Genomic DNA, 25628 nt, shown 5'->3' with positions numbered 1-25628 from the left:
GCTGTTTCTTAATGATTTCAAATGTGTTATATTTTCTTGGGCTAGAAAAAAACAGGATGTTCCATTTTGTCAGGGAATTTGGGTCATGAGTTTTCTGTTGGCATAATGAAATGCAGCTTCTTTAGTGAAGCCTGTTTGGAATGTGGTGGGATAGAAAGACCTGAATGTCTTCTGATTTTACGATTCTCTTTGTTCCTGTATAACTCTAAACGATTACCCATGGCTTCCTTCTTTTCCTTCAACATTATGTCTACCTCTCCCATGAGGGCAGTTATCAGCCCATGGCTGCTATCTCTGGTCCCTCACACTTTTAATTCATTCTCTTTCTTCTGATTCTCCAGTAGACAATGCTCTAATCAAGTAGCTCCTAGTTCTCTTTCAGTATTGCCCACTCTGGATGGGCCTATCTTTTGGGGGGGTGATTTTGGCCGTGTTCGGGTCCCATTGCCCTCTGCCTTTTTAATGTAGTTTTTATCTACATAAAACTCTTCATTCTGGTATGGGGTGGGTATTAGCTTTATTGGTTTCAGATCTTTACATCTGAACATGCAGACAACATGTTATTGAAATGTGTGTTATTCTTGACTCCTAGTTATGTTTAGGCATGAGTTATGGGTGGCTTGACTTGCTTTCCTTTTTGAGCTTTATGTTTCTGGAGAATTTATGGAAAAATTTTGATGTAGATGGTCACCATTATCCCTGGGAACTTATATTTTGTAATAGCCTTTCAAGATGCTTCTAAACCGTGGTTCATAAAATCAGTTGAGAACCTTATGGTACTATGCAGCTACAGAAAGCAATGAGAAACATCTCAATACTAAGAAGTCATTTTCAGGACATATTGCTAAATGAAAAAAGTAAGATTGAGAAAAATATGTATAATATGTTGTCATTTATATAAGAAGGGAATACATATGCATATATATGCACACACACACAGATATATTTGCTTATTTTTAAAAAATGGAGTATGAACTATTAAGTTAAAAGAAAGTGGTTACTCTATGGCAGAAGAAAGGGATAAGGTAAAGGGCATTTCTCTGAATATACTGTTTTATAGATTTCAAGAATGATTTATATACATATGAGGCCAAAGATGGAACTATTCAAGAATCAACAAGGATAATCAGTGCAACGGAGTGAAAAATATCAAATATGTATGAATCTTTGAGTTTATGATATTAAATGCAACAACAGCAATAAGACTAAGTAATTTTGGAGGATAATGGCAATTCAATTTATTATTCTGAAAAGTGGTAAACAAAGAAAAGAATCAATTATTTAAACTGTCTTTCCTGTATGAACTATGCTTCAGGATAACCAAATAGTTGAAAGTTTATTTTAATAGACATAATCCATTTAATTTATGTGGACAGAATGAAAATATTAAAATTTCCCATTTTGCAACCAAAATGAATTGATAGGTCTAAATCAGGGGTCAGCAAGCTACAGCCAGAAGGCTGGACAACTTGTTTTGTAAATAAAGCTTTACTGGATCACAGCCTTGCCCATTTTTTTATGTATTGTCTATGACTGCTTTCAAATTACAAGGAAAAAGCTGACAAGTTACAACAGAGAATGTATGGCCTGTAAGCCTGAAATATTTACTATCTGACTCTTTTAGAAAATCTGCCAACCCCTGCTCTAGACTACAAGCAGTAATGGCTGCTACATTATAAAATGAGACACAACCAGACCATATATACTTCTTAATCAATGTAAGTATCACTACCTATGAAATATTCTTATTGAAAAAAACTGAACCTTAACCTGATCAAGCCTCTAGATCTAGTTACCAATTTCTAAGACAAGAGGTCAGAGAAACATGTTAAATGATACCAGAGAGATACAATCAGCAAAATCTAATTGTGGGAAAATTTAAAGAAAATGACTTAGGTTTTTCAACAAATAAATTCCAAGGAAAAAATAAAAGAAAGGAGAACCCATAGATTAAAAGATACTTGAGGAACATATCACCCAACTGCAATATGTTGATTTTATTTGGATCCTGATTCAAAGCAAATGAAACAAAGAGAGGAAGAGACAGACAGACAGACAATAGGGAAAATTTAAATACTGAGTAAATATTTGTCGATATTAAGGAAGTATCATTATTTTATTCACATGTGACAATGTTATTATGGCTATGCTTTTAAAATATTAACTATGAGAGAGATACATAACAAATATTTAGTGATAAAATGATACTATGTTTAAGCAACGGCAGGAGTGCACAGGGAATGTATATAGGTACTAAGAAAACAAGACTACTATCAAGGATAAAAGATACATGGACTTTCATTCACTGTGTTTTTTTTTTTATACTTTTGTATATGTTTGAAATTTTACATTACAAGTAAATTTTTTAAAGAAGGAAAATGTTAAATAACCACTTGGGGAGGTCTTTCAAATGACACCTTCCTCTAATGCTCATTTAATTTAGCACAGCCTCCAGAGGGGAACACAGCCTATAAAGCCATCTCCATCCTCCAGTAAGACTCACTGCAATAGTGACTGACGGGAATTGATGAAATGTGCTAAATCACTCAGGTATACTGACACTAAAAAAAGGTGAATCTGATCTTGAAGAGAAAAATACAGTGGTGTCATTAAGGTAAAATAATGCATTTTACTTACTAATTGATTCAAAGTGAGAAAATTCCAAAGACCAAGTGAGAATTTAGGGGAAAGGAGATACGGGATCTTTATAACAGTCATTCTTTCCAATGGGGGATCTTTCTCTCACTGCCTGTTGTGACTGTAGGATTTGGTAAAAGGGCCATGGTTTTTTGAGGCAAGTTCAATGGCAAGACCTTCTTTCATCCTTTTCCTCAGGGTAAATGGGCCCTGACAAAGAAGGATGAAGGGTGTGGTTTCTCATTAGAAAAAGGAGAGCTGAAGAGAAGCTTGGATATCACAAGTTAATGTAGAATGGGGAGGTCCAGATTTTACAGCTCATTTCATGTTAGGTGGGCCTTTATGGACCATACAAAAAAGAAGGCATGGGCAGGTGACCCTATGTTTTCTTCTAATACAACGTACAATTTGAGGAAGATAACTAATGGACTAGGGAGAGCTTGGGTCCAGTTACTCACCCAGAGGGGGCTGCAGCATACCCCCATTCTTCTCACAATTCCCGATAGGCTGAATTTCAGCTGAGTCAACCAGCCGCCAGAAGTCATTCTTGTTGTCGCTGCCATCAAGGCGAAGGCGGAGGCGAGCACCTGTCAGTCCAACTACTGTGGCAATACAGGTAGATGTGGTGTTCCTGGGGTCCTGTGCTTCCAATTTCATGCTGATCTTGAACTCGTTGCTTGGAGGTGTGTAGGACTGAGGAGAACAAGCCATGGGGATTAGGCAGACTAAGAATACGTGGCATTTTCAGTAAGGATATTAGGCGATGGAACCTGAAAATTTATGCTTTGGATGCAAATTGATTACAGCTGAGTCAGGGACAACCCTTGTGAATTATTTCCTAATACCTAGGAAGGCTCACATGAAAAAGAAACACTGAAATGTAAAGTGAAGGGGAAAAATTACTTTCCAGTGAAGCATCAAACACTGACTCACCAGTAAGAAAAGGATAAGAGTATCTTAAATGGTCCTTGCCTAAATGCGGTTTTTTATCCTATCTTTTCCAATTCCCTAACCCTCCAGGTATTCTTAATATTTTCTTTGCAGAAATCATCCTATTAAACTATCATATCCTTACTGTTTCTTCATGGAGTGCTTCAGTATGTCTACCACCCAGACTAACCAATGGGAATAGGTTATTTTTTTTACTTTGACATTAACTTAGAAATCAATTCCTGTTTTTTAAAAAACAACTTTAAGTTATAATTGACATACAATGAACTACACACAGGTTAAGTACTGACATATATATACACTCATGATACCACATACATCACAACACTCTGGAAACCATCACCACTATCAAGATAATGAACATGGACATACTCCCAAGTTTGGCATATCCCTTTATGACCTGTCCAGCCCTTCCCAGATCTCTCTCTCTCCAGGCAAACACTGCTTTACTTTCTATCAGTGTAGACTGTTTTGCATTTCTAGACTTAAAATGGAATCATACAGAATATACTTTTTTTTTTTTTGGATCTAGTTTCTTTCACTCAGCATAGCCATTTTGATATTCATCCATTTGTTGAATGTATCAATAATTCATTTCTTTTTTAAGACTCAGTTTTAAGAGCAGTTTTAGGTTCACAGCAAAACTGAGAGGAAGGTACAGAGATTATAAACATTTATAAACATCCTGCTCCAACACGTGCAGTGTCTCCTCTATTTTCAGTATCTCCTAACACAGTAGGACATTTATTACAACTGATGGAACTACACTAACATATCATAATAACCCAAAGCCCATTATTTAGAGTAAGGTTCTCTTTTGGTGTTGTATACTCTATGAATTTGGTCTAATGGAGACATGTATCTATCATTATAGGATCATACAAAATAGTTTAACTGTACTAAAAAACCCTCTGTACTTGGCCTATTCATCCACTCAGTCTCTGGCAACCACTGATCTTTTTACTGTCTCCATAGTTTTGCCTTTTCCAGAATGTCATACAGTTTGAATCACACAGTACATAGCTTTTTCAGATTGGCTTTTTTCTCGTAGTAAGATGCATTTAAGTTTCCTCTATGTCTTTTCATAGCTTCATAGCTCATTTCTTTCTAGGGCTGAGTAATACTTCATTGTCTGGCTATACTACAGTTTGTTTATCCATTCACCTACTTAAAAAACATCTTGGTTGCTTCCAGGTTTTGGTGATTATGAATAAAGATGCAATAAAATCCATACACACACACATACACACACACACATGTTTTTGTGTGGACATAAATTTTCAATTTCTTTGGATAAATATCAAGGAATGCAATTGATGGATCATATGGTAAGAGTATGCTTAGTTTACAAGAGATTTCACCAAACTACCTTATAAGATGTCTGTACCATTTTGCATTCCCACAAGCAATTAATGAGAATTCCTGAAGCTCCACATCCTTGCCAGTACTTGGTGTTATCAGTGTCCTGGGTTTTGACATTATAATATGTATGTAGTGGTATCTCACTGTTGTTTTAATTTACATTTCTCTGATAATATATAATGTAGAACATCATTTTTATGCTTGTCATCCGACCATCTTTGGTAAGATGTCTGTTAAGATCTTTGATCTTTTCTTGAGTTATTTTCTTACTTTGAGTTTTAAGTATTCTTTGTATATTTTGGGTAACAATCCTTTGTCAGACACGTCTTGTAATAATATTTTCTCCCAGTCTGTGGCTTGTCTTCTCATTCTCTTGACAGTGTCTTTCATATAGTAGGAGGTTTTATTTTAATGAAGTTCAGGTTATCAATTATTTCTCTCATGAACTGTGCCTTTGGTTTGCACCTAAAAAATCATTGCCACACCTAAGGTCATCTTCAGTTCAGTTCAGTCGCTCAGTCATGTCTGACTCTTTGTAACCCCATGAACTGCAGCACACCAGACCTCCCTGTCCATCAGGCCAGGCCTCCCTGCCCATCACCAACTCCCGGAGTTTACCCAAACTCATGTTCATTGAGTCGGTGATGACATCCAACCATCTGATCTTCTATTGTCTCCTTCTCCTCCTGCCTTCAATCTTTTCCAGCATCAGGGTCTTTTCAAATGAGTCAGTTCTTTGCATCAGGTGGCCAAAGTACTGGAGTTTCAGCTTCAGCATCAGTCTTTCCAATGAATATTCAGGACTGATCTCCTTTAGGATGGACTGGTTGGATCTCCTTGCAGTCCAAGAGACTCTCAAGAGTCTTCTCCAACACCAGAGTTCAAAAGCACCAGTTCTTCGGCACTCAGCTTTCCTTATAGCCCAAATCTCACATTGATACATGACCACTGGAAAAACCATAGCCTTGACTAGACGGACCTTTGTTGGCAAAGTAATGTCTTTGTTTTTTAATATGCTGTCTAGGTTGGTCATAACTTTTTTTCCAAGGAGTAAGCGTCTTTTAATTTCATGGCTGCAGTTACCATCTGCAGTGATTTTGGAAAAAATAAAGTCTGTTACTGTTTCCACTGTTTCCCCATCTATTTGCCATGAAGTGATGGGACCAGATGCCATGATCTTAGTTTTCTGAATGTTGAGCTTTAAGCCAACTTTTTCACTCTCCTCTTTCACTTTCATCAAGAGACTCTTTAGTTCTTCATTTTCTGCCATAAGGGTGGTGTCATCTGCTATCTAGGGTTATGGATATTTCTCCCGGCAATCTTGATTCTGGCTTGTGCTTCATCCACCCCAGCATTTCTAATGATGTAGTACTCTGCATATAAGTTAAATAAGCAGGGTGACAATATACAGCCTTGATGCACTCCTTTCCCTATTTGGAACCGGTATATTGTTCCCTGTCCAGTTCTAACTGTTGCTTCCTGATCTGCATACAGATTTCTCAAGAGGCAGGTCAGGTGGTCTGGTATTCCCATCTCTTTCAGAATTTTCCACAGTTTGTGGTGACCCACAGTCAAAGACTTTGGCGTAGTCAATAGAGCAGAAATAGATGTTTTTCTGGAACTCTCTTGCTTTTTTGATGATCCAACAGATGTTGGCAATTTGATTTCTGGTTCCTTTGCCTCTTCTAAATCCAGCTTGAACATCTGGAAGTTCATGGTTCACGTACTGTTAAAGCCTGGCTTAGAGAATTTTGAGCATTACTTTACTAGCGTGTGAGATGAGTGCAATTGTGCAGTAGTTTGAGCATTCTTTGGCATTGCCTTTTTTTGGGACTGCAATGAAAACTGACCTTTTCCATCTTAGTCTTCTCCTATGCTATCTTCTAGGAGTTTTAGTATAGTGTTTTACAGTTAGGTGTGTGGTCTGTTTTGAATTAATTTTTTTGAAGGGTGTTAAGGTCTGTATCTATCATCTTTTAATTCATGTAAGGACTGTGTGACCTTTTTCATGATGAAATTACTGTATTTTTATCTGATAATATCCTTTGCCTCTGAAATATACTTTGATATTAATATGTCATTTCAGCTTTATTATAATTTTTGATTCTTTTACTTTTGACCTGTTTGTATCTTTACATTTAAAGTATAATTCCTTGCAGGCAGTATATAATTGAGTCTTACTTTTTATCCAATATGACAATCTCAGCTTCTTAATTGAGGAATTTAGATAATTTACAACTGGATTATTGATATGGCTGGATTTAAACCTACCATTCTGCTATTTATTTTCTATTATTTCAGTGGTTGCTTTGGGGCTTAAACATATTTAAATTATCAGTCTATCTTCAAGTAATATTACACTACTTCACGTATAAGAATTTTATAATAGTCTACTTAAATTTCTCCTCCTTAAGTTATTGTTATTATATATTTTACTAATACATGTTATTATCTCTATAATACAATGTTATTATCATTATTTATAGTCAATTATCTTTTATAGAGGCTTAATAAGAAATAATATTTTAAATATTTACCCTTGTAATTATCATTCCTAGTAACTTTCATTCCTTTGTGTAGATCTGTATTCTATCTGGTAACATTTTCCTTCTGCATGATGGCCTTTGTTTAACATTTGTAGGAGTGAGTGTACTAGTGATGAATTCCTTCAGTTGTTATGCATTTGAAAATATCTCTATTTTTCCCCTCATTTTGGAAGATCTTTTTGCTGGATATAAAATTCATGGTTGACAGTTCTCTTTTTATACTTTGAAGATGTTATTTAACTTTCTTCTTGTTTGCATTATGACAAGAAAATATAATGTCATTCTTATCTTAGTTTCGCTGCACATAAAGTGTCTTTTTTCCTCTGGCTGCTTTGAAGATGTTCTCTATCACTAGTTTTGATAACTTATGACATGCCTTAGTATAACTTTATTCTTGTCTTTTTTTTAGGAGATTCATTTAGCTTTCTGAATTTGCAGATTTTTAGTTTTCCTCAACTGTGAACAATTTTTTGTCATTTTATCTTCAAATGCTTTTCCAGTTCTCCATCTCTTTTCTTTTGGGTGGTCTAATTACATGGTCTATAAAGTTGTCCCATGCTTCACTGATCTCTTTTTCATATTTTTAAAATACTTTTTTTTCTGTGTGTTTCATTTTAGGTATCTTCTACTGCTATGTTTTCATATTTATTAATCTTTTCTTCCACCATTAATCCCATCTAGTGTATTTTTCATTTTGCTCAATATGTTTTTTTTTATATACTTCATGCCTCTGCTTAACTTTCAAACATATAGAACATAATTAAAATAATTGTTATAATGTTTTAATCTGCTATTCTAAGATCTGAAAAGGTTCTAAGTCTGTTTCAATTGGTTGATTAGTCTGTTCATTATTAGCTATGCTTTCCTGCCTCCTTATATGCCTGATAATATTTGACTAGATGCCAGACATTGTGACTTTTACCTCTTAGGTGCTGGATATTTTTGCATTCCCTTCTTGTGCTGTGTTCCCAGATGAAGTTAATTTACTTGGAAATAATTTAACCACATTGTTGCTGCTGCTGCTGCTAAGCTGCTTTAGTCGTGTCCGACTCTGTGTGACCCCATAGATGGCAGCCCACCAGGCTCCCCCATCCCTGGGATTCTCCAGGCAAGAACACTGTAGTGGGTTGCCATTTCCTTCTCCAATGCATGAAAGTGAAAAGTGAAAGTGAAGTCACTCAGTTGTGTCCGACTCTTAGCAACCCCATGGACTGCAGCCCACCACGTTCCTTCGTCCATGGGATTTTCCAGGCAAGAGTACTGCAGTGGGTTGCCACTGCCTTCTCCGTAATCACATTGAATCTAGCTTTTTAGTTTGTTAGGCAGATTCAAAGCATGCTTATCCTAAGGCTAATCATTTCCCACTACTGAGCAGGATTTTCCCAACTATTCCACATGAATTATGAGATTTTCCAGTCTAGCTGGTGGTATTAGGCACTATTCCCAGTCTTGTGTGAGCACTAGGCTCTTATCCTTTTACTATCCTTCTAATCCTTTCAGACAGTGTTCCCTTGGCTTTGGATGCTCACATGCATATACTGAGCAACAGTACTTTGATGAGTACTTGAGGCGGGCTCTCTGCAGCGCTCTCTTCTCTGGAACTCTGTCCTGCAAATTCCATCCCTGGGCTCTCAGTTCCATCCCCCTAATTTGACAGGGAGTCTCTCAGGCTCAGTCTGGGTTCTCTTTCCCTGGGCCATGGTCTCAAACTATTGTAAAGCAGTAAGTCATAAGAAGCTCAACTCATTTGTTTTTTCCTCTCTCAGAGATCACTGTTCTTGGCTGCCTGATCTTCAGTAACTTGAAAACCATTATTTAATATATTTTGTCTTTTAAAATTATTTCAGGTGGAAATATGAATTTAGTTCCTATTATTTCAGATTAGCAAAGTCCTATTTTGTACTTTTATTTAGAGCACAGACAAAACTCAAACTCAAAGTGAAATGTTGACAGTTTGTGGAAATAACAATTGAATACTAAAAAGGAGGGAGATATAAACCATTTCCTGATGTGCAGCTCTATTTAGCAGCAGTACACTTCTCTGCTTACTAGCCTTATCATGTACTGACAGTCAACATCATCTGTGCATTGTATGGGGAACTTAATCCTATGTGGGAAGCTCTAAATGATCTCCAATGAACTCCTAACATACTCCCCAATGGGATTCAGTGCCAACATTTTTATGGAAAGATAAGATTGTGGCAGGGGAGCTGAATTCAGAGATATGAATACTGCTCTACTTTCAAGAGTTGTCTAAGGGCTATAACTCTGTTTCCTATCTGCCTGAACTAAGAGCTGTAGTAAAAATTAGCAACTGTTTTCAGTAACACAGAGTATCTTCAAGGAGGTGAAGAAGGAAAAGGTGTTACTTGGGAAATTGGGGAGAATGTTTAAAACTCACAGCTGAGTTTTGAGTCTTGAAGTTGTATTCTTCCCATAGAGGTTTATTCTGGGGACTTCAGGTGAGAAGCCCAAGGGCTCCCACTTCATGTTTTGCTTATCTAAGGACCAGAAAAAACTACTTGCCTCCCACCTTCTAAAGATGCTGAGAATCAATTACCTGCTTGAAGCAATGGACAGGCGCTGGGACTGAACATGTTTCTTTTAGGTATTTGTCCCAGGTAAAATGACCTGTAAAGGAAATAAAAATCTCCATCACAGTCAACTTCCTAAAAATTCTTTCAGGATGTAATTCTACCCTAGACATTAGGCTATTTTCAGACTTGTTTGGAGCATAAGAAAACTCATATGGCCCTGTTTGGACTCAAAGGAGTATATTAGGGGGAAGAATCAAGGTGACCTGAGTGGATCATTTTAGATCAATGTTTTTTGAATCACCGTCTAAGATGACCTAAGGAATCTTTCACGCCAGTCTCTAAAATGATCCAAAATGCTACAGCAAGTCATACCAGTGTCTCAAAGAAGTATTCAGGAAGCTCATGGAAAACAAAACAGAAGAGGCACAAAGTGGATGGGAAGATTCCTTCTGAACAATCTGACTACTGTAAAGGTCCCTTATTGCCATCAAATAAGTGCTTTTAACATCCAGCGTGGCAGAATCCCCCCATCTCAGCTCAGAAAGAAAAAAGAAGAGGCTATCTTGAGACCCTGGGTAAGAGGAGTTGTTGGGGGCAGGAAAAGCCAGAATGAGATTATACTTGAATCCTCACTCTAAAAGATGTTTCTCTCTCACCCACCTCAACCCACTCCTATCCCGGTCACTGTTGCATTGCTCTGAGATGCAAAATGACCAAGGTCTGTTAATTTAGAGAAAAGTAGATCCTCAGTAGCATTTCTGATGACAGTAGCTAAGAATAAGTTGGCAAATTTACAGAATCTTTTTAGCCTCTTGAAGTGGCCCTTAAAGTCTCTCAAAGTTTGAGGAACACTGTGCTAGAGAAATAATCTTTAAGGTGACACTGACCTGGGATCAGGGAAAACATTTTAAAGGATGGGTTATTAAACACATATCTTACTGAACCACAAAAGATTACCAGGTTCTTTATTAAAGGTTAAATCAGTTACAGATATCCCCCTAATACCCACCTAGAGGTGACCCCATGATGGAGCAGGTAAGGTCCCAGAGACTCTCACAAGCTAAAACACTGTAGCAAACCAGCATTTCTTGAGGTTTCCTCTGCAGTGGAGCAGCACAGGGCCCCTTTGGGCCATGAAAAAAGCACTAGATGCTGGGAATAAAAATGAGTCACGGAATGATGAAATCTAAGTCACTCCAAAGATGATGCCAAGACTTTATACTCTATTGACTTTATAGCTTCTGTTTTAAAACTGGTTCCTTTCCCACCATCCTAACCAAGCCAAATAGATTTGGCTAGAAATCACAGTCAGTTCTGAACTATTTAATGAACTGGCCAATGACTGCGTGTGTGCATGCTAAGTTGCTTTAGTCCTGTCGGACTCTTTGTAACCCTATGGACTGGTGCCTACCAGGCTCCTCTGTCTGTGGGATTCTCCAGCAAGAATACTGGAGTGGGTTGCCATGCCCTCTTTCAGGGGATCTTCCTGACCCAGGGATCGAACCCCAGTCTCCTGCATTGGCGGGCACGTTGTTTAGCACTAGTGCCACCTGGTAGCCATCCCCTTCAACCAATAATTAATCATTTTGAATAGACAGTCCAAGGGTAAATGAGATGAGTATTTCCTTAAGTCAAGATTTAAATAGCTTATTAGAATTTAATAAAGAGTTTGCTCTTAGCTGAGATGGCTTTTAAAGCAAAGACTTTCATCACTACTGGCTGTTAGAAAAAGAAGACATCAAGAATTATTATTATTCCATTCTTGCAAATACATCAGTCAAACAGTAAGTCTTGGATCTGACTAGGCTGCAGCTCTTAACTCCAACACATACAGCAGTTCCACCCACTAAGACTTTCTCTGATAACAGAAAAGTTCTGCATCTGTGCTGACCAGTGAGATAGCCACTAGCTGCATGCCGCTACTGAACACATGAACTGTGGCTAATATGAAAGAGAAATTAAATTTTAAATGGCATTTAACTTCAATGTAAATTTAAATACCTACATGGCAATTACTGTACAAGGCAGTATGGAAGAAGTTAGGTCAGTTCTGAGTTGCTTGTTACTATTTTGAGTTCTGACCAAAAACACCCAAGAGACTTTGGCTTTAAGATGTAATTACAGCAGCATCAGGGTACCAAAATAATCAGGGTATTATAGTTCTCTATTACATATAACAACTATGGTAATCAATTCCTATTACATAGGTTAAGAAATCCCACATCTTCCAATTTACTATCAACTGAATGAAAAAGAACCTTTTTGTTAAAAGCAGTCCATCCACTGAGGGTTCACTAGCTTAAACCATACCTAGATTAATATTTTTTCTTAAATTTGACTCCTTAGGCTGTTTATCATTTACTACCAATCAGGTAAGCTGCAAAATAAGTTAATTTTTATTGACTCACTAAGAATATCTGAGTACCTATTATAATGCTCACAATGAAACCAAACATCAAATCTACCACACTGCCAAGCACTAAAAATACCACAAAAGAAGTAGGACAGGCAACAAAGTATAGATCAGGGGTTGGCAAGTTTTCTGTAAAGGACCAGATAGAAAAAATTTTACCCTTTGTAGGCCATTTGGTCTCTGTCACAAATACTCAACTTGTACATGGTAACATGAAAACAGCCAGAGGCAATATGTAAATGAGTGAGCATGGCTGTGTTTCACTAAAACTTTATTTATAAAAACTGGCCGTGGGTTGCATTTGGCCCCTAAATAGCAGTTTGTCAAACCTTGGGATATAATATCATTCTCAAATGCTACTTACCATCAAAATATACTAAATAATTTTTCTAACTTCTTTTTACAGTTCTGAGACCATCTTCAGAGGTTCTCATTCAGTAATCTCTTGAGTGTGGTCTGAGAATCTGTATTTTCAAAGCCTTCCTAGGTAATACCTAGGTAATACTTCCATGCCTAGAAACTAATGGTATAATTGAAAGACTGCGATATTGAGAGTCAGAAGATGGTGGTTGAAGTCTTGTTTCTATACCTAAGTATCTTGAATAAATTACTTAATCATTCCAAGCATCAGTTCATTTATCTGAAAGACAGACATAATATCCCACAAGATTATACACATACTCCTTCATTCAATAAATATTTATTAACCTCCTTCCAAGTGCAAAAGCACAGTGTTAAATATTAGGGGAACAAAATAGACATGGTTCTGAAATTCATGGAGCCTACAGTTTAGAGATAAGCAGAAGTAGTAAATTAATAATACAAATAATCTGCCACAATTATGATAAATTTAAGTTAATGAGGTAGTGCAGGTTGCCTTGAGAATGTAGAACAGGGAAATCTAATTCATACTTGGGTCAAGATTACTGTGAAGACTGACATTATTAACTAGTATAGTACTTTATAATTTCTGGAGTGATGTCAATTCATTATTCAATTCATTATTTTTCAATTCATTATTCACTCAAATGATGTTTGAGTATCTTTGTATGTGCCAGGCACTTCTTCTAAATGCTAGGATAAGGCAGGAGGTCCCTGCCCTTACGGAATTTACATTCCAGTGCATAATGAGGCACAGTTAACACAAAGTCAAATAAATAAGGTAGTAAGTGATAAGTATTTGAAGGACATAAAATAATGATATATGACAGAGACTGGGAATCATCTTAGACGGTGAAATTACAGATAGATGCTCTAGACAGGAAACATTTGGGGTGAAACCTTATAGATGAGACAAAGTCAGTCATCTCATTTATACTGCTGAATAATACTTATGAAAGTATTTTATAAATTCTAACACACATACTATCATATGACAGTTACGTCTATTATTAGTAAGTAAGATTGGCTTAAGACTCAACATTCAAAAAGCTAAGGTCATGGCATCCGGTCCCATCACTTCATGGCAAATAGGTGGAGAAACAGCTGAAACAGTGACAGACTTTATTTTCTTGGGCTCCAAAATCACCACAGATGGTGACTGCAGCCATGAAATTAAAAGATGCTTGCTCCTTGGAAGAAAAGCTATGACAAACCTAGACAGCATATTAAAAAGCAGAGACATTAGTTTGCCAACAAAGGTCCATCTAGTCAAAGCTATGGCCTTTCCAGTAGTCGTGTATAAAAGTTGGACCATAAAGAAGGCTGAGTGCCAAAGAATTGATGCTTTGAACTGTGGTGTTGGAGAAGACTCTTAAGAATCCCTTGGATTGCAAGAGATCAAACCATCCAATCCTAAAGGAAATCAATCCTGAATATTCATTGGAAGGACTGATGTTGAAGCTGAAGCTCCAATACTTTGGCCACCTGATGCGAAAAACTGACTCATTAGAAAAGACCCTGATGCTGGGAAAGGTAGAAGGCAGGAGGAAAAGGGGACAACGGAGAACAAGATGGTTGGATGGCATCACCATCTCAATGGACATCAGTCTGAGCAAGCTAGGGGAGAGGGTGAAGGGCAGGGAAGCCTGGTGTGCTATAGTCCATGGGGTTGCAAAGTGTCAGACACGAATGAGCGACTGAACAACAGCAACAAAGATCGCTGCCCTGAAAGGATTTACAAACTACATAAAGTACAAATACTTTAAAAATTAACAGCTCCCTAAACTGTAAAACACAAAACGATCCACCAGCTGAACACATGAATTCCTTTCTCTAATATTCACTCACTCAACAAATATTTACTGTGTAACTACTATATGCCAAGCTCAATTCCAGGCACAGGTGATACACAGCAAAGAACAAAACAGCCAAAATCTCTGCCCACATGGAGCTTACATTCTAAGGGGGAAGAGACACAATAAATAAACAAATAAACATAATTCAGTTGATCCAGAAGGTTACAGAGAAACCACATAATAATTATACAATTTCTGGCGCATTTCAAATAAGGAAAAAATAAAGCAAGGTAGGAGGGGAAAAGAGTGCTGAGAGTATGTATGCTATTTTAGGCAGGATGGTCAAGAAAGGCATCTTGATGAGGTGATATAAAAGCTGAGACCTGAATGGTCCCTCCAGCCTCTACTTAAATAATTCCAATGACGAGAAATTTATTATTCAGCTATGATTCAATAGCACAAATGAATAGATTTTAACCATTAGAATCAGCCAAAATCCACCTTCTTCTAAATCTTTACCCATTGACATTAGACATAATATATCTAATCCCCTAAATATGTCCCAAATCCCTCAACTGCTCCTAATTTAAAATGGTTACATCAGGCACTTCCATTCATGCTGGCTACTGTTCTGTCCACATGCCTCAACAAGAACTCTATTTAGTTCCACCTAAAGTGTGGAGCCCAAATCCTTAAGAGCAATAAAGACAGTCACAGTCTATTTTTGGCCATGCTGCACACAGCATGTGGGGTCTTAGTTCCCCAACCAGGGATTGAACCTGTGTCCCTGGATTTGGGAGCTCAGAGTCTAAACCTCTGGACTGCCAGGGAAGTCCATCTTATGATAAAAACCTTCACTGTTTAGCCCAGTGTCTGAAACTTGAGAGAGGCACCATAAAAGTTTGAAAAGTGAGTGAATGAAAAGAAGCAAGCCAGTAATGGTCCTACTCTTTTCTGGACTAGTGAAATCACACCTGGGAAATTTATGTGAACTATTCCTTGAGAGGGACAGAACGAACCAACACCTAAATGGTGACCTGATGATCAAGAGACACAAAATCATGTCACATGAGGACCAGCTGAAGGAAGAATCAACATTTAGCATGAAAGTCTTAGAGCCATTTCTGTATCCATCCATCCAACAAGTATTTATAGTGTGGATCAAGGAAGTGTGCTGGAGATACAACCATGATCAAAATATTGTCTTGCCTTCACAAAGCTTCAACTTAAGGCTTCTAAGTTAAAATGTAAAAGGATAAGCAAGGAGTTAGCCAAAGGGAGACCTGTTGTTTCAGACAGAAAGAAAAGCATGTATTAGGGCCCAGAAATGAAAAAAAGCTGTTCTAAAACCGGAATCTTTCAGTATGACTACTGGGTAGATAAAAATGGTTTAGAAAAGAGGTTGTCAATAAAAGCAGTGTTTGGGTTTCAGAGTCTCATATGCAACACTAAGGAGAAGAGGAAGCACAAAAGGATTTGTAGGAGAAAGCATCCTGTCTACAATGTGAAGAATGGATTGTAGGAGGGTAAGACTGAAGGCAGGAAACTTTTTTATTAGGAAGCTTTTCTAATAAGCTAGCTATAAGATGATGGTTGCTTGAACTAGGAAGTGTAACAGAATGGCAGTGAGAAAGCAGTCCTTAGAGCTGCTTTCAAATAACTAGAGGCTGGTCCGTGAAAAACTGGCTAAACCTATACATACGGCTTTAAAAGTTATAGGCAGAACTAACAGAATTGACAAAGAAACAGATTTTGGCCCACTAAATATTTGTTTAAACATGAGTGAGTTGCTTGAGAAGGTTTTAAGTCCCTAACAACTTTGGGGAGAGTTCAAGATAAGATGCTTTACAAGAAATACAAAATGTTGGAATTTTGAAATGCAGGCCAAGGTAGATTTCCAAACTCTGAGATTCTAAAAATCTACTGAATTTTCTTTCAGTGTGGTATTTGAGGGTACCCTCGATGCCTGATGGACAAAATGAAATACCCAAGATTAATTTATCAGAGGCTCTGCCTGCCTTTGCTACCTCTACTCCCACAACAAAAAACATACTCACACATTTTAACATCACTTTATGTAAATATTTTAAACTGAATATCCACCTCTTACAATTCTGTCAACAAAACAGGTTGTTCACAACATACCTTAAATATCACTGAACTAGAACTGTTATCATCATTCACATTAGCAACAAATCCCCAAACTGCAGCAGCTATTACTGAGTATCTTCTGTTTGTCTGCACCACGCCACACTATGTTCAATATTTCCCCTGTTAATTATAACCTGAAAAGTAGGTTTTATTCTCATCTTAAAGATGAGGAAACAGACTCAGAAAGATTAAGAATTTTTTTAAGTCATAAAACTGGTTAGTGAAGAAAAGGAATTTGAACCCAGGCCTGTCTGATTCTTATGCCATACTTTTTTAACCACACACCAGTACCTTAGAAAGCATGAGGAAAGTTTTAAGGAAAAATAAAAAGTGACTATCGTTTATTGTTTATCAAGTATCAGGCCCTTTACCTGCATTATTTAATTTCATTCATTTCTTTAGCTCATAATCAAAGAATGCTTCACTTCAAAGAATGTCACAAGATTTGACTTGAAAGGCTGAGGATAGTTGCTGAACAAATGAAAATAATAATCCTCCAAAGTTGAAAATTATTTGAGAGTTTTTAAGATGTTTTCACATCCATTAGTTCATGTAATCTTCTTAATAACCCTGTGAAGCAGGTAGAGTGGGATTATCATCCCCATTTACAAATCAGAAAACCAAGGATTAGTGTCACAAACTTACTAAATGGCAAAGTTGGCCTTCAAAGAATATAGCAGTTCTGACTTCTAGTCTAGTGTTCTACTACTTTACACCACCTTCTTTGTCAGTGGGCAATGAAAGTAATATGTTGTCAGAAGAAAAGGAAAGAGGGAGCAAATGGAAAATGATGATAATAGGATTGAACACAGGAAGTTGCAATAACAAAATATGTAACAATACTTCAACAAAAACTGATAAAGGTATCAGGCTATCAATATTTAAGTAAAATGCAGGATTTTAAAGAACTCTTAAGAAGTTAAGACTGACATTTATGTAGGAACTTGGAAAGCTGATTGAAAAATATTGCCATTAGTTTCATTTCTGAAATCCTAGTCCTGAAGTACACTATTCAGGGATGAAAACCAAATGCAGTACCAGGCTGACTCCTGTTATTTGACATCTTAATATTTCGGTTTTTATTTAGTTAAAAAAAAAAAAAAACAACTTAGAAAATCTTCAGGTTTAATTTCAGTTCAATATATCTCATGAATAATTTCTTTTGGGAAAATGCCACCAAATTCTGATTTACGGACAAAGCGGCCTTGTTTTAGCTCTAGATTTAATGAATTAATAAGAAGTAACTTGCAGTTTGGTTTCAGTTCCCATTCCTTATTGTACTCATGTAATTAACCACCCTTTTCCCTTTCGTTAGCTTAGTCTGTGGCCTCCTGATAAGGAGAGTCTGACATGACAGCAAAGGAGAACTGCATGGGCTCATTAGGCAGACAAAAACACAGGGTTCACTAGCTCATGAGACAAAGACACATGGAATTCTTTTCCTAGTTACACTCTAATCCCTGGCTCAGTAATTTCCCATATTTAACAGAAACACAAGGAAAATATCTTACCTAGCTCCAGGATGTCAGTAGCTTCTATTAAAGAAAAAAATGTTACAGCATAAGTCATCATGAAAAACACACCAAAATGATAGAACAGTGAGATTCTGGGGTAAAATGAGGGCTTGAGAGTTTGTGTAGTTCAATTCTCTCATTTTAAAAGATACTAAGTTTATTAGTAGTATTTGTGGAAGTATACCATTCAATTCTGCCTTATTAAAAACTGGAAATCCAGAGAGGCTAAACAACTGTACCTAAAGCTAATTTGGGATTGTTTGAACTCAGAATCTAAATTTCCTGATTTCATGCTCAAATCAAAGTATATTGCTTTTGACAGATACCACTACAAACTATATTTGCTTGTGTTTTAACCAGAGAGTTCTTGGTATACTCAGACCTCTAAAAAAAAAAGGCTCTGTGGTAAGAGATGTCAAATTAAATTTTTCCATGCTAAATACAGCTTTTTTTCTTACCTTGATATTGGGATGCAGACTCTGATAGATGACCATATTTATGTTTTCTAACATCATTCCAGTCTATTACTGCAGGAAGAGAGAAAAAAATCATGTGGAAAGAAAGTAAAAGTTTCAATACTTCTCCAATTTAGTAGTATGTTGCAACAGTTTTTGAGAAAGTAATCTACTTTTGAGATTCTAGTCTAAGGACACGTGCACCCCAATGTTCATCGCAGCACTGTTTATTATAGCCAGGACATGGAAGCAACCTAGATGCCCATCAGCAGACGAATGGATAGGGAAGCTGTGGTACACATACACCATGGAATGTTACTCAGCCATTAAAAAGAATTCATTTGAATCAGTTCTAATGAGATGGATGAAACTGGAGCCCATTATACAGAGTGAAGTAAGCCAGAAAGATAAAGACCATTACAGTATACTAACACATATATATGGAATTTAGAAAGATGGTAATGATAACCCTATATGCAAAACAGAAAAAGAGACACAGATGTACAGAACAGACTTTTGGACTCTGTGGGAGCAGGCGAGGGTGGGAATGTTTAGAGAGATCAGCATCAAAACATGTATAATATCTAGATAGGGTGAAACAGATCACCAGCCAAGTGCTCGGGCCTGGTGCACTGGGAAAACCCAGAAGGATCGGGTAGAGAGGGAGGTGGGAAGGGGGATTGGGATGGGGAATACATGTAAATCCATGGCTGATTCATGTCAATGTATGACAAAAACCACTACAATATTGTAAAGTAATTAGCCTCCAACTAATAAAAATTAAAAAAAAAAAAAGGAAATAACCCAAAGTACAGAAAAAGAGATTTTATTTTAAAAACTTTAGTATTCTTTATAATAACAAAAAATTGGGGTGGAAGGGGTACTTAGATGTTCAACTCAGAAGACTGATTAAGATACTGAAATACATTTGTTATATGATGAAGTATTTTGCAGCTGTTAAATTTTTACAAGTCTAAGTGGGAAAATGTTTGAGTTATAATGTTATCTGGTAAGATAAAGGATCAAAAAGTATATGCAAGGAATAATCACAATTACATAAAAAACTGAAGACAAAGAACACCTATGTTATAGGCTGCATTGTGTTCTCCCAGAATTCATATTGAAGTAATCAGTTTTCAATACCTCAGAAGGTGACTTTGGAAGTAGGGTCTATGAAGAAGTAAGTAAGTTAAAATGAGATCTAATTTTAGGGTGGACCTTAATCCAATATGACTGGTGTCCTTATAAGAAGAGGAAAATCTGGACAGAGACAATGATAGAGAAAAGACATGTGAAGACACAGACATTCACAGGCCAAAGGAAGAAAAAAAAAACAACCCTGCTGACACCTTGATCTTGTGCTTATAGCCTCCAGAACTGTAAGAAAATGTCTGTTGTTTAAGTCACCCAGTCTGTAGCCTTTGTTTTAGAAGGTCTACCTAGTAAACTAAAACAACCCTAAAAATTATCACTAGAAAAAAACAAAACAAAGCAAATATAAACAACGGGTTATCTTTGGGTGGTGGTACTGTTTTTCTCCCCTTTCTAACCTCAAATATTTTCAGATTTTTTAAATACAGAGTATATATTACTTATATAATAGAAATATATTTTCCTTGCTTGAAAATTTAGATTCATCTACTCACCCCAGTACTTTATTACCATTATTTGCCCATTTTCTTTACCACCGAATGGTACCACTTTTTTTTTTAACCATTATTTACCCATTTACCCACTTCCCTTCTTACCCAGCTCAGATTCTATGGTCCCTCACTAAAATCACTCCCTGGCCAATAGTCTTCAATTCCTTCCACCTGTTTTTTTTTTTTTTTGTTAAACTTGACTACTAAAGCCTCAACCCTAACTTGGCTAAAACCACTTCTCTGCCTGTATCATGCCTACCCCAACAGATCACAAGTGCTAAAGAAAAACAAGTGGAAGCTTACTGGTCTCACCTTAAACTCATGGCTACAATCTCAATGCTACTTATCACTGTCTAGCAATCAAATCACATTTCCCTACCATGCTTGCTTTTCTCCTTTCCAAAAATATAAATTCATGTATTTTTCTCTCTAATGCTGAAGAAGCTGAAGTTGAACGATTCTATGAAGACCTACAAGAATTCTTAGAACTCACACCAAAAAAAGATGTCCTCTTCATCATAGGGGCTAGAATGCAAAAGTAGGAAGTCAAGAAATACCTGAAATAACAGGCAAGTTTGGCCTTAGAGTACAAAATGAAGCAGGGCAAAGGCTAACAGAGTTTTGTTAACACCCTCTTCCACGAACACAAGAAATGACTATACATGGACATCACCAGATGGTCAGTAGCAAAATCAGACTGATTTTTATTTACTCTTTTCGCAGCCGAAGATGGTGTAGTTCTAGACAGTCAGCAAAAAAGACCTGGAGCTGACTGTGGCTCAAATCATTAGCTCCTTATTGCAAAATTCAGGCTCAAGTTGAGAAAGTAGGGAAAATCACTAGGCCATTCAATTATGACCTAAATCAAATCCCTTATGATTACACAGTAGAGGTGATGAATAGATTCAAGGGACCAGATCTGGCAGACAGACTGTCTGAAGAACTATGGATGGAGGTTCCTAACACTGTACAGGAGGTGATGACCAAAACCATCCCCAAGAAAAAGAAATGAAAGAAGGCAAGGTGGTTGTCCGAGGAGGGCTTACAAACAGCTGAGAAAGGAAAAGAAGCAAAAGACAAAGGAGAAAAGGGAAAGAGAAATTCTTTCGAGTTCAGAGGGTAAAGAATGCAGAGTTGCGGAGAACAGCAAGGAGAGATAAAAAAGCCTTCTTAAGTGACCAATGAAATAGAGGAAAACAACAGAATGGGAAAGACTAGCAATCTCTTTAAGAAAACTGGAGATACCAAGGGAACATTTTAGGCACAATAATGGACAAAAACAGCAAGAACGTAACAGAAGCAGAAGAGGGTAAGAAAGGTGGCAAGAATACACTGTACAAATTAAGAACTGTACAAAAAAGCTCTTAAAGACCCAATTAACCATGATTATGTGGTCACTCACCAGACATCCTGGCATGGGAGGTCAAGTGGGCCTCAGGAGCATTACTACGAACAACGCTAGTGGAGGTGATGGAATTCCAGTTGAACTATTTCAAATCTTAAAAGATGATGTTGTTAAAGTGTTGCACTCATTATGCCAGCAAATTTGGAAAACTCAGCAATGACCACAGGACTGGAAAAAGGTCAGTTTTCATTTCAATACCAAAGAAAAGCAATGCCAAAGAATGTTCAAATTACTGTATAATTGTACTCATTTCACATGCCAGCAAGATTTTGCCTAAAATCCATCAAGTAAGGCTTCAGCAGTATATGAACTGAAAACTTCCAGATGTTCAAGCTGGATTTAGAAAAGGCAGAGGAACCAGAGATCAGATTGCCAACATATGCAGGATCACAGAAAAAGCAAGGGGATTCAAGAAAAACATCTGCTTCTGCTTCACTGACTACGCTAAAGACTTTGACTGTATAGATCACAACAAACTGTAATATTCTTAAAGAGATGGGAATACCAGATCACCTTACCTGCCTCCTGAGAAACCTGTATGCAGGAAAAGAAGCAACAGTTAGAACCAGACATGGAACAAACTGGTTCAAAATTGGGAAAGGAGTATGTCAAGGCTGTATATTGTCACCCTGCTTATTCAACTTACATGCAGAATACATCATGCAAAATGCCAGGCTAGATGAATCACAAGCTGGAATCAATTATCGCCAGGAGAAATATCAACAACCTCAGATATGCAGATGATACCATTTTAATGGCAGAAAAGTGAAGAGGAACTAAATAGCCTCTTGATGAACGTGAAAGAGATGAGTGAAAAAGCTGGCTTAAAACTCAGCATTCAAAAAACTAAGATCATGGAATCTAGTCCTATCACTTCATTGCAAACAGATGGGAAAAATGTGGAAACAGTATTGGATTTCATTTTTTGGGGCTCCAAAATCACTGTGTACGGTGACTGCAGCCACAAAACTAAAAGATGCTTACTCCTTGGAAGAATAGCTATGTCAAACCTAGATAGTGTTTTAAAAAGCAGACATCACTTTGCCGACAAAGGACTGTCTAGTCAAAGCTATGGCTTTTCTAGCAGTCATGTATGGATGTGAGAATTGGACCATAAAGAAGGCTGAACACCAAAAAATTGACACTTTCGAACTGTGGTGCTGGAGAAGACCCTTGAGAGTCCCTTGGACTGCAAGGAGGTCAAACCAGTCAATCCTAAAGGAAATCAGTCCTGAATATTCATTGGAAGGACTGATGCTGAAGCTGAAGCCACAACACTTTGGCCATCTGATGCAAAGAGCTGACTCACTGGAAAAAACTCTGATTTGGGTAAAACTGAGGGCAAGAGGACAAGCGGATGACAGAGGATGAGATGGTTGGATGGCATCACTGACTCAATGAACATGAGTTTGAGGAAACTCAAGAAGATAGTGATGGACAGAGAAGCCTGGTGTGCTGCAGTTCATGGGGTCACAAAGAGTCAGACACGACTGAGCAACTGAACTGAACTAGTGAATGAACAACAAGAACAACAACAATTTTTCACTTTCTTCATATTCCAAATATTCCCTCCTTAACCCTCACTCTTAGGGGATGACATTAATTCAAGGCTTATTGAGAACAACAAAAATAAGACATGAGAACCTTCTATATGCCACACATTTCAGGAAGATTCAGACTTAATCTTGACTAGTGGTATGTCCTCAAAGCATAATATAGTAAGTAGCAGGTGTTCAGTTAATAATTGGTGATTTAATGAATCTACTTATTCATCATTCTTTCTGACTTTTCTCCTACCCCTGTGGATGAAACGTCTCTGATTTTAAGCAACTGCCCACCCTACATTTTTGCTCCAGATCCCATTTCCTCTCATCTTCTTAAGGACTTTGCAAGTATTTCCTCTATAACAGATCATTTACATCAGTATTGTTATTGCTTTGTCATCACCTATCAAAACAAACACACAAAAACCCCAAATAAATATGCTCTCCCCAACCCTCTCTTAATTTCACACATATGCTTCCTGCTATATCTTTCAATTTTTCTACTCTCTTTCATGGGAAAACTTATTTTAAGAGTTGTCTTAAAGGCAATGAATTATTGCCTCCTCACTTCCTCATGTTATGTCCTCATTTTAATAGTTTTTTTTTTTTTTTTTGCTCACCACTCCACTGTGATTACTTCCAAATTCATATTTCCAGCACTGGCCTCTACTTGGAATTCTATACTTACACATACAGTAGTTGTATATGTACTTCAGGCCATCTCTAACATAGTTTTCAATCAAATATTTCAAACTTAGCTAAAACAGAACACTGTTTGTCAAGCTGTTCTTCTTTTTGTCCTCCCCAAACCAGTAGCTGGCATCTCTATCACCTAGCTCTTCAAGCCAAAATCCTTGAAATTATCTTTGATCCCTATATTTCCTCTACATTCACATTCAATCCATCAGTAGGTTCTGTTGGGCCATATCCCAATCCATCCACTACTCAATCTCATGACTCACAGTCTAGTTTGAGTCACTATTACCTCTTATCTGGACCATTACAAAGTCTGTTAACTTATGTTCCCGCTTCTACTTATGCCCTACTCCCACTTATTCTCCACAGAAGAGTCAGAAGGAGCATTTTAAAACACAAGACAGACAGTATCACTTGTCTGCTTAAGGACTTCAAATAACTTCCCTCAGAGTTAAGGGTGCCTTACAAAGCTATGCAAGATCTGGCTACTGCCATTTCTCTGATCTTCTTTGTTATGATTTTTCCCTTTTTCACTACACTCCAGTCACACTTGCAAGTGTCTCACTCCAAGTGTTTGCCTTTTCTCCTGGTTTGATGTCCCCAGTCTTTCTAGTAACCTGCTATGTTTGTTTATCTCTAAATCATGAATAAAAATTACAAACTTGATCAGGCTTTAAAATGACTGACAGAGATATTAGGGCATCATAACTGAATTTATGTTTCAAATTTTCATAACTATTTTATGTAAAGACAGAAATGATGCCATGAAACACTACACTAGACCTGCTCTGTCCAACTTGGTAGCCACTAGTCATACACACAGCTACTAAGCATTTGGAATTTGGCTAGTGTCACTGAGGAAGTGAACTATTTTAATGTTTATTAATTTAAATTCAAAAATTAACATTTGGTGCAGTTTTAGGGAAAGCTTTTTAGGTGAAACTCGGTATGAGAATCTACTTTTTCAACAGCAGATTTTTTGAAATATAAGTACAGGTCAAGCACTTCTGACAAAACTTAGTGTTTGAATTGAGATGTTCTGTAACTCTAGAACATATACCAGATTCTAAAGACTGAGTATTAAAAAAAAATGAATACAGAATAGCTCATTATGTATTTTTATATTGGTTACATGTTAAAATAGTATTTTAGATATAGTGTATTAAATAAAATATCCCCTTATTTATTTACCTTTTTTAACGTGGCTACTAGAAAAATCTAAATTATGTATGTGACTTGCATTGTATTTTTATTGGACAGTGCCATGTTGGAAAATTGTAGTTCAATGTAGCTGCAGCAGAAGGCGTATAAAGGGTATGATAAGAAAGTGAAATGTAGTCAGTGGTGGCTATATATATATACACACACACACACACACACACACACACTACATCTGAGAAAGCAGATCTGTAAGCAAGAGGAAACCACTGGGAAAGAAGTGGAGGTGAGGGATGGAGGAGAGAATACACTAGTGGCCCATGGAACCTTGGCTCTGGAGGCTCATTATACTCTCGTTTTTCATGTGGCTTGGTTGTTCAACCTGCTTAGTAATTAAAAGTATTCTAACTATTTCAAATGTAGAGGTAGAAGAAAAGGC

At 37.1% G+C, this 25628-nt stretch overlaps 1 protein-coding gene across 14 annotated transcripts in view; it reads right to left on the bottom strand.

Annotated features, from left to right (window-relative positions):
• The window catches only part of SCMH1 (Scm polycomb group protein homolog 1), a 208562-nt gene that overhangs the window by 108513 nt on the left and 74421 nt on the right, over window positions 1-25628 (bottom strand). For 7 of the 14 annotated variants that reach the window (XM_043878676.1, XM_043878678.1, XM_043878675.1 and 4 more), the window contains 4 exons: window positions 18747-18815; window positions 18286-18309; window positions 10057-10127; window positions 3096-3330 (listed from right to left, as the gene is read on the bottom strand). In XM_043878676.1, the coding sequence (XP_043734611.1) occupies window positions 3096-3330; window positions 10057-10127; window positions 18286-18309; window positions 18747-18815 (399 nt within the window). Of the gene's footprint in view, window positions 1-3091; window positions 3331-10056; window positions 10128-11042; window positions 11186-18285; window positions 18310-18746; window positions 18816-25628 lie in introns of those variants that run through there. The other 7 variants (XM_043878679.1, XM_043878680.1, XM_043878672.1 and 4 more) reach the window with 6 other exon arrangements.

Source organism: Cervus elaphus, chromosome 20, assembly GCF_910594005.1.
Source record: "Cervus elaphus chromosome 20, mCerEla1.1, whole genome shotgun sequence".
Classification (NCBI taxonomy): Eukaryota; Metazoa; Chordata; class Mammalia; order Artiodactyla; family Cervidae; genus Cervus; species Cervus elaphus.
This window is presented reverse-complemented; position numbering and strand designations above follow the sequence as displayed.